This window comes from Thalia democratica, chromosome 3, assembly GCF_965202585.1.
Source record: "Thalia democratica chromosome 3, ktThaDemo2.hap1.1, whole genome shotgun sequence".
Classification (NCBI taxonomy): Eukaryota; Metazoa; Chordata; class Thaliacea; order Salpida; family Salpidae; genus Thalia; species Thalia democratica.
Window position 1 is genome coordinate 57,032,661 of NC_139167.1, and position 13,118 is coordinate 57,045,778.

The window sequence follows — 13,118 nt, forward strand, 5'->3', positions numbered from 1 at the left end:
TTAAGTGTTATCGATTATATTATGTAATGTGTTATTACTTAAATAACACATTGTATAACATGTTAAATTGTTTATCTAACTTTATCATATCATATTTTAAGTCATGTGTTTTTACAAAAATAAAACTTATCATTATTTTTTATGTGTGGTTGTTACAAAATGTTTACGTAATAGTATTGACAAGTATAGTTATTAATTTACGGTTGCTTAAACTTGTTGTTTAAAACGTTCTTGTTAGTTTATTTTAAGTTAAACTGTTTAAGTAAGCAACATAGTAACTTTTATACTCCTTAAAGTATCAAAATATAAAAGCATGAATTTTCCTTAAAAGAAAATAAGTATTTCAAACAAAAATTAATTAAATGTTTACCGTAAAATATTGATAAAAATGCTCTGATAATTTACATATAATAGTATATAAATAAGATAATTGTTATTATTTAGATGTATAAATACTTTTTCAGGTAGTTTATAGCTTATCATAAGTAGAGTTATAGTACGATCTTGAAACATAATAAAAAGTCCTTCTATGTTGCTTCATTTTATTAATACTAAAAGTATGATTTTTTTATGAATATGTAGTGGAATAAGTGTATGATTAACTGAAGTATGAAATTATCTAAAAGTTTTTTATTTTTCAACTAAAACTGTTTACACTTTGAGTGGCGTTTACAATAACTTGTAAGTATTTAAATTTGTTGTACCTTTTTAAACTAACTTTACTTTTTTTCTTCTTAATCAAACAACTGATCAAACTTCTTCTGTTTGCTTTTCGGGCGTGAGCACAAAAGTTGGAATTTTTACTTAAAGTTCGGCGGTAAAATTGCATCACTTACAATTTAGCAAGTTGTGTAGTAGTTAACATTGCTAATACATGTTCTTTAGATAGATTGTTAAAGAAAATATCAAATAGCTTTTTTTTTTGTAAAATTAGTTTAGATGCTTATTTTGGTAGATAAGAAGTTACATCAATGGTTGTAATCAGTTATGGAATTATTTTAATAAACTAGGAATAAAAGTGATTTATATTTTAAAGTTTGTAACAAAAAGAAAAAAATTGTATAGTTTTGTTTAAAAAAAAGTACATTGCTTTGCGTTTTTATTTTTTAAGGTTTATATCATTTAAGTTTTGTTTCTTTCAGACCACAATGAAATTGAAATGTAGCATTCTAACTTTAGTTTTAGTAGTGATAGTTGTTTTCGAAGCAATAAACTTCAAGCTGTTTGGCGTTGAAAATGTCATTAACGTGGTTTATAAAAATGTCAATTCAAATAATGTTCGGATTGACACAAAATATGTCATGCTCAAAAGAAGACAACATTTGAAAGAAGCTTGTGAAAAAATCGGTTGGTGTTTTGTTTATCATGTTAACTCTTCCGAAAGAGTTCGAAATAAACATGTACGTTAAAAATGTAGTTTACAAATTGTTTTGTTATTTTTTTTTTATAACAAAAAAATAATCATAATGCTTTATCTGGTTTAAGTCACAAAATGTTTTAGGTGGTTAGTTTTGTTTTAGACAAGTAATAAACTGTTATGTTCTTTAAATATTTACGTTAAAATGGTTATAGATAGTTAACTGCATTTGATATTCTTTTAAGATGCTATTAACAAAACAAAAATTAGTACTAGTTTGTTGTTTTTATTTTGTAAAACTAAAAGTTTAATATTTTAAATATGTTATTTTAAGTCTTTACTGTAGAAGTCTAAAACAAAACCTTGCAGGAGTAAAAAATTATTTATAAAAGAATACTCACCAGCATCACTGTATAAAATATGAAATTTTGACTAATCAAGACACATGCTGTTTTATGTAAACAAACATTTAATAACTGTCTGCACTTCTACATAGGTATACAAAATAAAAAAGAAGGTAGAACAAAGATGTTTTACGCAAAAGATTACAACTTTGCTTACTGCAGCATCCCCAAAACCGGTTGCTCCAACTTCAAAAAGATCCTGTGGCTCTTAAACGGGAAAGTCAGCAATGTGTCGGAAATTAGTAAGTTTGTAAGTAATTTAATAGCTTTTTTAGTTAAAACTTTACTAACGTTTTTAAATAGAATAAGAAGAAAATTCTAAAAGTACCTTAAGCAATAATAACATATTTAAAATAAGGGTTTTGTTGAATTTTTTGAATTATAGTCTTTTACATATTTAATAAGTTATTATGACAATATAATCACAAAGAACGGTTGACATACTAGGACAGTTTGAGAAACTTGAGTAACATAATACTATTACTGTGATCAGGATAAAATTTATCATATTAATAAGGCTAATGTGTCTACGTTCCACGAGAAAACCAGGAAATTTTTCCAACACCAAGACTGGTACGGCCTGCCGGAGTTCGCTCGAACTTACAAGAAGTTCATCATTGTCAGGCATCCATTCGAGAGACTTCTGTCGGCTTACCACAACAAGCTGGTGCCCATCAAAGCCGGTCGCAAGCCGCAATACGCCCGTCTCGCCGAGTTCATCAGGTCGAAGTATGCCGTCACAGAAAAAAGAAAAAGTTTGTTTTCTTTTTTTTTTCTATTTTAGGTTATTAAGATTTTATTAATATTAAGTATAACTTTTTTTTTATATGATAAGATTGTAGCATACTTTTTACTTAGCTGTAAAACTAACTTTATTATCTTTTCAATAATTAACAAAGCTATTGTTACAAAACATTAAACTATATCCATGGTGTATGACTCAATAACCGGTAGGTTTTTTCGTACACCAGGTCCTTAGATTAAACTTTTTTATCGTTCAATAAACAGTGTTACAAACATTTATGCAGAAAAAACTGGAGCTCATCCGACTTTTGAAGAGTTTGTTGATTACGTCATAGAGGAGAAAAATTCGGGAAGAAAAGTTGACGACCATTTCTCCGACTACAACTGGCTTTGTTGGCCTTGCTCGATAGATTACAACGTCATAGCCCACACTGAAACGTTACAAGAAGACGTAAAGTTTGTATATAAAGCTTCTACAGTTATATCTTAAGTCATTTTACTTCTTTCTATTAAAGAACTTTTAAGACTTTTTAAATTTTTTAATTATTAACAGTTGGATTTACTTCTTTATTTTTTTAAGATTAAACCTTTCCGTATACTTACATAGTGTTGTTTTTATTTTAGTGTTCAGTGTTATTGAGTATATCAAATTTTGTTAGTACGTCTTGTATTGCCGATTTAGGCTGAAAACATAATACTTATGTTATTCAAATTAAAACAAATGATTAACCTATTTTTAGTTACTCGATACAATTCAAAAAACTCAACTAAAAATATCTAACGAGTGTGTATAAAACAAATATTTTTATTTTACAAAGTATTTTCTATTTTAATAGTACTTTTTTTATGAAACTTTTTTAATTAACCATACTTGTGTTTAATAAACCAAAAATTATTTTTTTAGATTTTTACTGAAAGAGTTGTCGGCTCCAAATGATTTTTTGCAACTTGATACCGGCTATAGTGAAGAAGGAAAACCGCAAACTACTAAGCAGCAGTCTTTGAAAGAATTCTCAGAAATACCTCGCAGCAAGCTTCTCAGCCTTTACAAAATATACAGAAAAAGCTTTCTGATGTTCGGCTATGAAGCTTCTGACTACTTCCGCTGAACTTTTAATTATTTTCATCTGATATTTGTTTTGGTTTAAAGAGATGGGCTAAGAATATTTCTTATGTGGTTTTTTTTTCACTTTTTTTGTTGTATAGATTTATTAGTTGAAGTATAAATAAGTTCCTATATTTATTCTTTGTAGCTTGCTATCCTATGTTACTTCATAAAAATCTAATAAATTTATTAATTTTAGAATTAAACTAAGCACAATATAGAAGCTCATTGATGTTTTTAGTTGTTGTTTTATTTTACAACCAAATCGTTCACAAAACTCACAAAATTCTAATTTATTTTTTGTAGCCAAATGTGTATGATAATTTTTTGTCGATTAGTCACTTGAACTTCTTTGCTATTTAAAAAAAAATTAACCATTATTAGCTAACACTAAACAAATTAAATTAGTACAACTTCTCTACTAGCTTTTACTAATAAAAAAAAAATTAAAGATATTGCATTTTATTCTTATTACGTCACATCTCGAATATACTGAGTTATTTTTGAATTTAAACATTAATCGAAAATTAATAAACTTTAGGTGTTTGCTTAGTACTAGTTCAAAACATACTGTCTTACAGAAAACAGTTTAAGAAGTGTTTTGCAAATTAATTTGAAAAGTGGTAGTGTCTATTTTTTTTAATTTAAAACAATAAGACCACACTTATTTATATTAGTTTTCACATTTTATTGTAACAAGTTAAATCAAACTTTTTTTTTGAAAATACCAACTATAAAATAAATTTAAAAAGTTATTTTCAAGATATAGTTGAAGTTTTAAAAGTTTATTTTGAAAGGTCTCACTATTATATTAAAAAAGAAAAAAAACGTAAAGCAATGCAAAGTTAAGGCACTTATAAAAAAATTTAACATTTTAATTAAAAAAAAACAATTAATAAAATGGTGAAGTTCTGAAGATGGTCGAGTAGTGAAGCTTCCCCTCGCCAGCAACCGACATGGCGCTCAGCAGCATCCGGAACGCCACGTGCAACTGCGGCACGCCGATCATTTGCTCTATGACGTCATACTCCCCATGCTCACATAACATGTCTTGGGCGGTATGCTCGGTTTCACCGACTTCTGGCCTGCTGAGTTGCTTGCACGCTTCCGTGTGATCGTACTTGCTGTAGTCGAGCAACTCGGTCCTTTCCTCTTCCTCTCCCCTGGTTTAAAAGTAGCTTTAGAAAGTCATTGCAGAAAATAGTGTTGGAAAATTTTCCTTAACAGTGGCTAAAAGAGGCATAAAGTTTAGTAAAGTTTCAAGTAGCCATCAAGAAACTTACGAGGCTGCATGTTATATATTTTAAAGTTTTTTTTTTTAGTCTTAATTGCTTTAAGTGTAACAAAAGTTTCAAGACGTTTTATAGAACTGCACTAAAAGATATCAAACTGAATTATTTACATCTTAAAAAGTCAGTTGAACTTACTTACAACGATAATTTTCTCAAAACTATGTACAAGGCTTTTTTGTTTCAAAAAGTAATTTTTTAATTATAAATGCAATTGTAAAAGTGTTTTTGCTTCCCACACACAAAAAGTTTAGAGGAAATCTTACTTGATTGTACTTGCGAGGCACTCATTAATATGCCTACTATTTTAGTTTCCTACTTTAAACTGCTTTTCAGCTCATTACGAAAACTTTACTTATGTTAGTATTGTAAACTTTATACCAAAGCTTTTTAATTTAAAATTAGATTAAATTAGGTAACTAATCTAAAGTAACAAATATACATTAAAACTTATTCTAAATACAAATACTAAAGTAAACTTATGTAGAGGTTTTTTTCAACAATGGTCAACATAGATTAGTTGATTAAATTAGTTGTTTGACTTAAAACTTTTTTACTGACTAAAAACTTTATGTTAAACTTTGTTATAGCTTTACACATTTCTTTACTTATTTTAATAATCACGTACAACACAAATGTTGTTTCAGAAGATAAAAAGAAAGTTTTCTAGGAAAATGCTACCATATTTCAAACACATAAATCCTACACACCTAGAAATTTTTAAAGCAAAATAAATTACTGAGGTTAAAAAATAATAATTAACCATTGAATGACTCGTTAGAAACAGTGTTTAAGTATTTATATTAACTAAACATCTTAAAACTAATACAGACATAAGTAAATTGCTCTTATGAATTCGGAAACAATAACATGTTATTTTTTACAAAGCTTTTTACCAATAAAACCAACTAACCAGCTGGCGACGGTGGCGGCCGTTGCGGTCACCTGGTTCTGATTGGTCGCTTCCATCCTCGCCATCATCTTCCCCCTCATCGGCTTCACCTTCTCCTTCCTCGCCCGGCTCTGCGCGCACGGCATGCACTCGATCTTCTCCTCGTACTTCTTCGCTTTCACCCCTTTGGCGAACGCGGCAAAGTGGCTCCGGTCCCACGTCCTCCCAATCTCCTCGTAGTCGACCCACATTGCGCCGGACGTCTCTTCCAGCACTTTCGGCTTGGCGGCGCCCTTGAACTCGAACACGGGCTGCCACACGACAACCGAGTTGTTGTTGGCGGGAAAAATTTTGTAGTTGACGATTTCGTTGCAGTAGAGCTGCTTGAGCATGCCGTGCAGCTTGGCGCTCATCCTGACCACCCCTTCTTTCGCCGCCTCGCACTTCCCCTTGCCCCCTCCAACCGCCCTCCTGCGCTTCCCCCTCCCCTCCTTCGTGATGTAGAAGAAGTCCTTGCAGCACGGGCACCTGTGGCAGTGGCACAGCAGTTCCCTCAGCTGCTCCTGGTGGACGCCCTGCTTTATTTTTGCGACTATCTCCAGGTCTGTGGGTTTGTTAGAGGGACCAGAGAAAGATTTGGCTTCATTGGGAATGGACGGAGGGCACATGTTGTCCATCAGGCTGACGATTGTCTTCGGGCGAACGATGTGGTCTTCTATCCCCGTTTTGGTCTGCAGCGAAGCGACCAGCTTTTCCAAGTTCGTGTCCCCGCTTTCCAACGCCTTTTTAACTTCCATTTCCAGCTGGCTTTCGGTCATTCCGACCTGTTTGTTTTTGGCCAGCACGCCCAAGACCTCCTTGTACTGCTTCAAAGTTTCCGAAACCTGACTCGCGTTTTGATCGGACTTGTTTTTGTCAGCAATCTGTTTGCAGTTTGAGTTGTTATTTGGTGAATGGCTGACTGGTTTTTTTGTTGGGCCTTGTTTTTCAACTTTGTTGTCACTGCTAAGTTTTGCTTTTTGTTGGTCAATGTTAGAAAGTTGGCTCGAGACTGTAACATTTTGAGCTTTTACCTGAGTGATGAATTTGTTTTCTGTAGGTTTGGTCTGGTCTTTGGTTTGGTTTGTACTAGTTTTAGCCTGAAGTTCGTTAACTTCTTTTTTAAAAGGTATCGTTTCTTTTTGCTCAACAGGGTCAGAACTGCTGCTTCTTATATTTGCTGCTTCCTCTACTATTGAAAGACAATTGCATTCATTTTCCGTGTTTTTCTTTGAGTCTGTAGCTTCAACTTCTTTGTTAGAGCTTTGCGAACCAGCTTGTTTTGACTTCCCACGTTTCTTTTTATTTTTGCGTTTTTTGCGCGACGGACTTTTGATAGAAACCTCTTCTTCATTTTTGTCTTCTTTTTTAACCACCTGCTCTTTTGGTTTGTCATTAGTTGAGATGTTATTGCTTGTCGGTTTCTCGATTGAAATAACTTCTTGGGTGTTTGTATCCTCCTTGTATTGCTTCAGAGTTTCCGAAACCTGACTCGTGTTTTGGTTTTGTACATTTAGGTTGGAACTGTTTTTGTTGGCAATTTGTTTGAAGTTTGAACTTTTTGTCGGTGAATGGTTGACTTGTTTTTTAGTTGGTTCTTGTTTTTCAATTTTTTTGTCACTGCCTAGTTTTGCTTCTTGCTGGTCAATGCTAGAAGGTGGGCTTGAACATGTTACACTTTTAGTTTTTATCGGCGCTTTGGATTTGCACTCTGTAGGTTTGGTTTGGTCTTTGGTTTGTTCTGTGATAGTTTTACACTGAAGTTTGTTTAATTCTTTTTTTGAGGATATTGTTTCTTTTTGCGTAGAAGGGTTTGAATAGTTATTTGTAATTTTTGCTGCTTCCTCTAGTATTGAAAGACAATTGCATTTATTTTCCGTGTTTTTCTTTGAGTCTGTAGCTTCAACTTCTTTGTTAGAGCTTTTCGAACCAGCTTGTTTTGACTTCCCACGTTTCTTTTTGTTTTTGCGTTTTTTGCGCGACGGACTTTGGATAGAAACCTTTTTTTCATTTACTTCTTCTTTTTTGACCACACGCTGTTTTGGTTTATCATTATTTGAGCTGTTATTGCTTTCTAGTGTCTCTTTTAAAATTATTTCCTTGTCAGTTGTTTTAAGTAAAGTTTTTTGTAGCTCTTTTATGCATTCATCCCTAATTTCTTTTTTACTGAGACTTTCAGCATTCAGCCGTTTAATCTCTTTTCTACACTGCTGCCTAAATTCATCCAAAACTTGTTTTATGTTGCTTGACTCTTTAATTTCAACAGAATTGTTAGTTTTTACAATGTCTTTGTTTTGCTTCATTTCAAGTTGACGTAACGCTTTTGGAACAGAAATGTTTAGATCTACTTTAAAGTCATTTGGTTTTGGTTTTTCTGTAAGCTTTTGAATTGCTTTAGTTACTGTGTTATCGAGTTTTTCAACAGCTAATTTGTTTTCGTTTTTAATGCTAGTATGTTGTCTTTCTTTGACAAGTGTTTGTTCATTACCTTTTTTTGTGATAGTTGTTAGTTTAAACTCATCTTTTTTAATTATATTTTTGTTAAACACTTTTAGTTTTTGAACCGAATTTATTTGATTTTTGACAAAAGTGTTATCTTTTTTTATGTTTAACTTGTCTGCTTCTTGCAATTTTTCAGAGGTTGAACTAGTAGGTATTTTAGGTGTTTTTGTTTTTAAATTATTTTCTCTATTTTCAGATTTAGTTTCAGCGTGGTTTTTATGATTTATAGTTGTAGATGTTAGAGTGTTTTGGTTATCTTTAGTTTTAATCGAATTAAAGTTGTCTTTTTTACTGTTATTAAAACTATTTTTAGATGAGTAGCTTGTACTGCTTTCATTCGAAACAATTGGCAAGTTTAAATTAGCTTGGTCAGTTTTACAATTTGTAGTTCCGTTTTCTTTGTCGATCAAATCAAGACTATTGAAACCTGTAGTTACTAAAGGGGTCATTTGTTTCTTAACATTAATAGCTTTTTTATCTTTTATACTAGTTTCAATTTTTTTAGGAGAGTGCTCACTCTGTATTTTAGGTAAAACGGCATAAGTTTTAGTTTTTACTTTTGAAGTAGTAACATTTTTTGTATCATTTAGTATTGGTAGTGGTTCTTGACTTCGTTTCTGTATCTTAAAAGGTTTTGGTTTAAAAAAAGTTTTAAGTTTGTTGCCTTTTTGTTTCTTAACATTTGCGGCTGTTTTTTCTTGAAGTGTATGTGTATTGCTATAGTTTTTATCATTTATTTTATTAAAGTTTGATGAACACGAGTTTTTATTACTTTTAATTACTGATGCAAAGGAAGGTAGATGGGTGTTTTCAACATAGCTACAACTTATTTCTGATGGAAAGTGTCTACAATTAGAACTATCAAGACCAGCTATTTTAGTTTTTGGTTTAACTGTATGTATATTACTATTTGAATTGTTATTTATAGAAGAAGATTGACTAACTTTTTTATTTTGCTGGTCATTAGAAAATTTTTTACATTTTTTAGGCGTTTTTGTTATGTTGCTTATTCTTTGTTTCATTTTCTTAAACAATCCAACTTTTTTTTCTACTTGTTTTTCTTCTTTTAATTTGGTTTTTTCAATAGAAGTATTCATGAATATTAGTTGTTAGATTGTCAAAAGCATTTTGCAAATAAATATTATCAACGGTTTTATCTCTAAATTTTTTAAACTTAATGTGATGTCATTATTAAAAACTCCGCGCTGCTTTAAAATTTGTTTCAAAACTTAAGTACATACTACTTTTAAAACTTGTGCTTGTAATTTGTTTTAATTATAAATTATGTCAAAAAGAGACTAATGCAATATATATACAATAAGACATAAAAAATCTATAGAATTTTAACCGCAACATTTTGTTATAGCGTACTGCTGAAACCTAAACTAGTATTTTTAAGTTTTTATTTTAAACTCTTATATGCGACAAAATTTTTACCTTTGTAACTTTTAAACAATATACTCTTAAACTAGAAACTTTTTACTTGCCTTTAAAATTCGGTTAAGTGTTGTTATGATATTTACAGCTAAAACAATATAACTAATAAACCGAGTATATTATAACCTATTAGTATGATGGTTATTTTGTTAATGCTTTTTACCAAACTCTGAAGTTTTCAAAACTGTAGTATAGTTTATTATTCTGTTTAAGATACACACCTTTGATAATAATTTAACATGTTAAAAAAAGTTAATTTAGTCTAAAAGTTACAGAACACTTTTAATGAATGTTTTACCTTTGCTTAAACAAATTAAGCTTGAAATATATAACTTTTTTTTTTTTCAGAAATCATGTTTTTATCAAAACAATTTTTGTTTTTTAGTAAACACTGTTATAACTTTGCCCTTAATAATTCGATGTAAATAAGATAATTATAAAAACGTGCTTTATAAAAAGTAGCTCTGTGTAATAATTTTATAGCCTTACAAGAAAAATATTTCAAACAAAGGAAAGGAATTATCACAGGTGATAACAACTCTATTGTTATAGCAAACATCTCATTGCACTACATAATGATGAAAACGACAAAACTAAATAAAGCACTCATGGTAAAACATTTTATTGATGACATAATAGTGACTTCAGAGAATAATAGTGAATCAATAAAAATAATTGAAAATCCCAAAAATTATTTTAAAGAAGACGATCTAAATTTAACATCGACAATAATGTCAACAGAGAATGGAATAAATACATTACCTTTCCTAGATATTGAACAAATATTTACTAAAGCAAATGGAAAAAGTTTTTTCTACACCAGTAATTTTACGAAAGCTACATAAATAAATTCTACACAGTAAATCATTTCATCCACCGAATACTTTTAAAGAAGTTATTACAGGGGAAGAGAAAATAATAAATAAAAGAAAAGAAGATTTTTTGAGAATTTGAAAAAACGCAAAACCAAATGTATAACATCCAATTTTAACCTAAAATCAACAGAAGACCAATTTGAGAAAATTCATAAGCAAAAAGAAAATGAGAACACACCAAACAAAGAAAAAAATTATAATAAAAATATATGTGGTCTTCTCAGTTTAAGAAGATCTTAAAATTCACTAAAGAGGAATCTAAACTTTTTCCACTAGGTAAAATATCATTTACAAAACCAGCACATCTAAGAAAAACTTCTGAGCAATTATAGTCAAATTGCCAAACAAAAACAAAGACTATTTCTAGCAAAAAGTGTAAAAAATGCGCACCTTGTGAAAATCATGGCAAAAGTAAAAATATGGTGTTAGATAAAGAATTTTTAACCATTCAAGGTAAAACAGTAAAACTAAGACCAAATCTGAACTGTAAGAGTTTTGGTATTTACGTAGCAGTATGCACAAGATATGATAGTAATTACGTAGGACAAACAAAAAATAGCTTTAGTAAGACAGCCCATAGAATTAATAAATCAAAATTTAATCCAGAAGCTATATCAGATGAATGTGCATTATACAGACACTATTATTTTAATCACAAGAACAATCTGGATTCTGGAGAGCTTTAATATTAATGACGCTTACGAAGTTGCGTTTTTGGAACAACCAAGTTTTAAAATTCTAGACTATAGAGAACATTTTAGGATAAATAAAATAAGTTATCTAAAACACCATACAGTGGTTTATAGAGGGGTGTAATAGTAAAATTACATTTTAGTAAGATCATGCATTTTTTGTAACTTTTCATATAGTCCTGGACATGGCGTTAAACTGTTTTAGTGTATGACTCGATAACCAAAGGTTTTATCGTGAACCAGGTCCTTGAACCAAACTTTTTGAGTAAACAATATACATATATATACAGATTTTATTGTATGTACATTTGTAGTTTTATTAATGTTTATAAGCTTATTTTTTTATTTTCTTAAAGTAATACTTAAATCTATTATAAGTATTAAGTGAAATGTTTTGTTGTTTAGTATAGAAAAAATGTTTGTGTAAATAAGTAAAGCCGTAAGTGTAAAAAAGTAATAAGTTATTTTTTTTAATTTTTAGTAGTTTTGCCTATGTTTTTAAACTTTATTTTTTGTTCTTAACAGCCGTTTATTACATTGATAATGCCAAATAAATGATGAAAGTTTTGTGAATAAATAAGTTTGTTTCATTTGATAGTTATTTCTGTGCTATATAGTCTTTTTGATTTAATTTGAAAGTATTTAACTGTCTGAAATAGTAGATAATTGGCATTTGTACTTACCACGTTAAAACAGCTTGTTTTCCAATTTAGTTTATCTAAAGAATTCAAGAAATTTTACAAGTAAACCAGTAGTTATCAAGTGTTTACTTTAGTAATAAGCTAGTTATTTCAGTAGTAGTAGTAACTAAAATTTTTAGTAGTTAAGTCCTGGAAATTTATAAATAAACAGTAGAACATAATTTGTTAAAACGTAAACAGTATTTAGGAGAATATTTACTAAATTACTTAAACTAAACCTAGTCTTAGGCTTATAAATTGTTAGAATTAGCTGAATAAAACTAGAATGTTCTAGTCTGGGTTTACATAAGGTTTTAAAGAGCGTAAAACATCAGTTATAGTAGTAATTATTTCATAGTTTAAACTGTGACTAAGTACATAAGGTGTCAAGTAGATATGTCAATATTTAAGATATTTGAAACTCGTAAACAAAATAAAAAACTATAACAGTTTAAGAGCAATATACTTTGTCCAAAGCCTTTATTTCCATATTTTACAGGCAAACTTTTATATGAAGCACAAAATAGCCGTAATTAATGCTTAATAGTTTGAAATCAAGTAATAGCTTAAAAGTAGTGAATAGTCGCTGCTAAAGGTGAGCTTATATAATACAAATATAACGAAATAATTTATTAATTATAAAAATTGCACAATTCAAGTTAGCTTTAAAAACAGATTGACTTATGAAGTGTTTTTTTTAAAGTTAACTTATGGATAAAAATTTAAATAAATAATTATCATGTTTCCAAACAAACTTTCAGTGTGGCTTAAAATGTAAAAAAGCTTATTTCGTACTCTAGTTTAACATGTTGAGTTTAGCATGTTAAATTCATTAAACCAAGATAAGTTTTAGTACCAAAAAATTTAAAATAAATTGAGGGTAAGCAACTTTTCACGGGCAAAATTTACTAGAAAATTTTTTCGCAGGCATGAATTAATAAAATAAATTACTACAAAGTATAAAAATATATAATCAAAAAAGTTTAACATTAACTTCTAAAATTACAACGAAATAGTCATTAATTAGTAATAATGAATAAATTTAAATAAAGATATTTTTTATTAGGAATACCAAATTGATTAACACAAGTTTATTTTAAAT

The 13,118-nt window shown here is 29.6% G+C and overlaps 1 protein-coding gene across 1 annotated transcript; it reads left to right on the plus strand.

Annotated features, from left to right (window-relative positions):
* Window positions 1-1,885: 1,885 nt before the first annotated feature.
* Window positions 1,886-3,677, plus strand: LOC145832447 (carbohydrate sulfotransferase 11-like). Its single transcript, XM_082939761.1, has 4 exons — window positions 1,886-2,011; window positions 2,279-2,516; window positions 2,790-2,961; window positions 3,410-3,677. Exons 1-4 carry the CDS (start codon window positions 1,886-1,888, stop codon window positions 3,612-3,614), a joined length of 741 nt encoding a protein of 246 aa, XP_082795887.1. The 3' UTR covers window positions 3,615-3,677.
* Window positions 3,678-13,118: the final 9,441 nt, after the last annotated feature.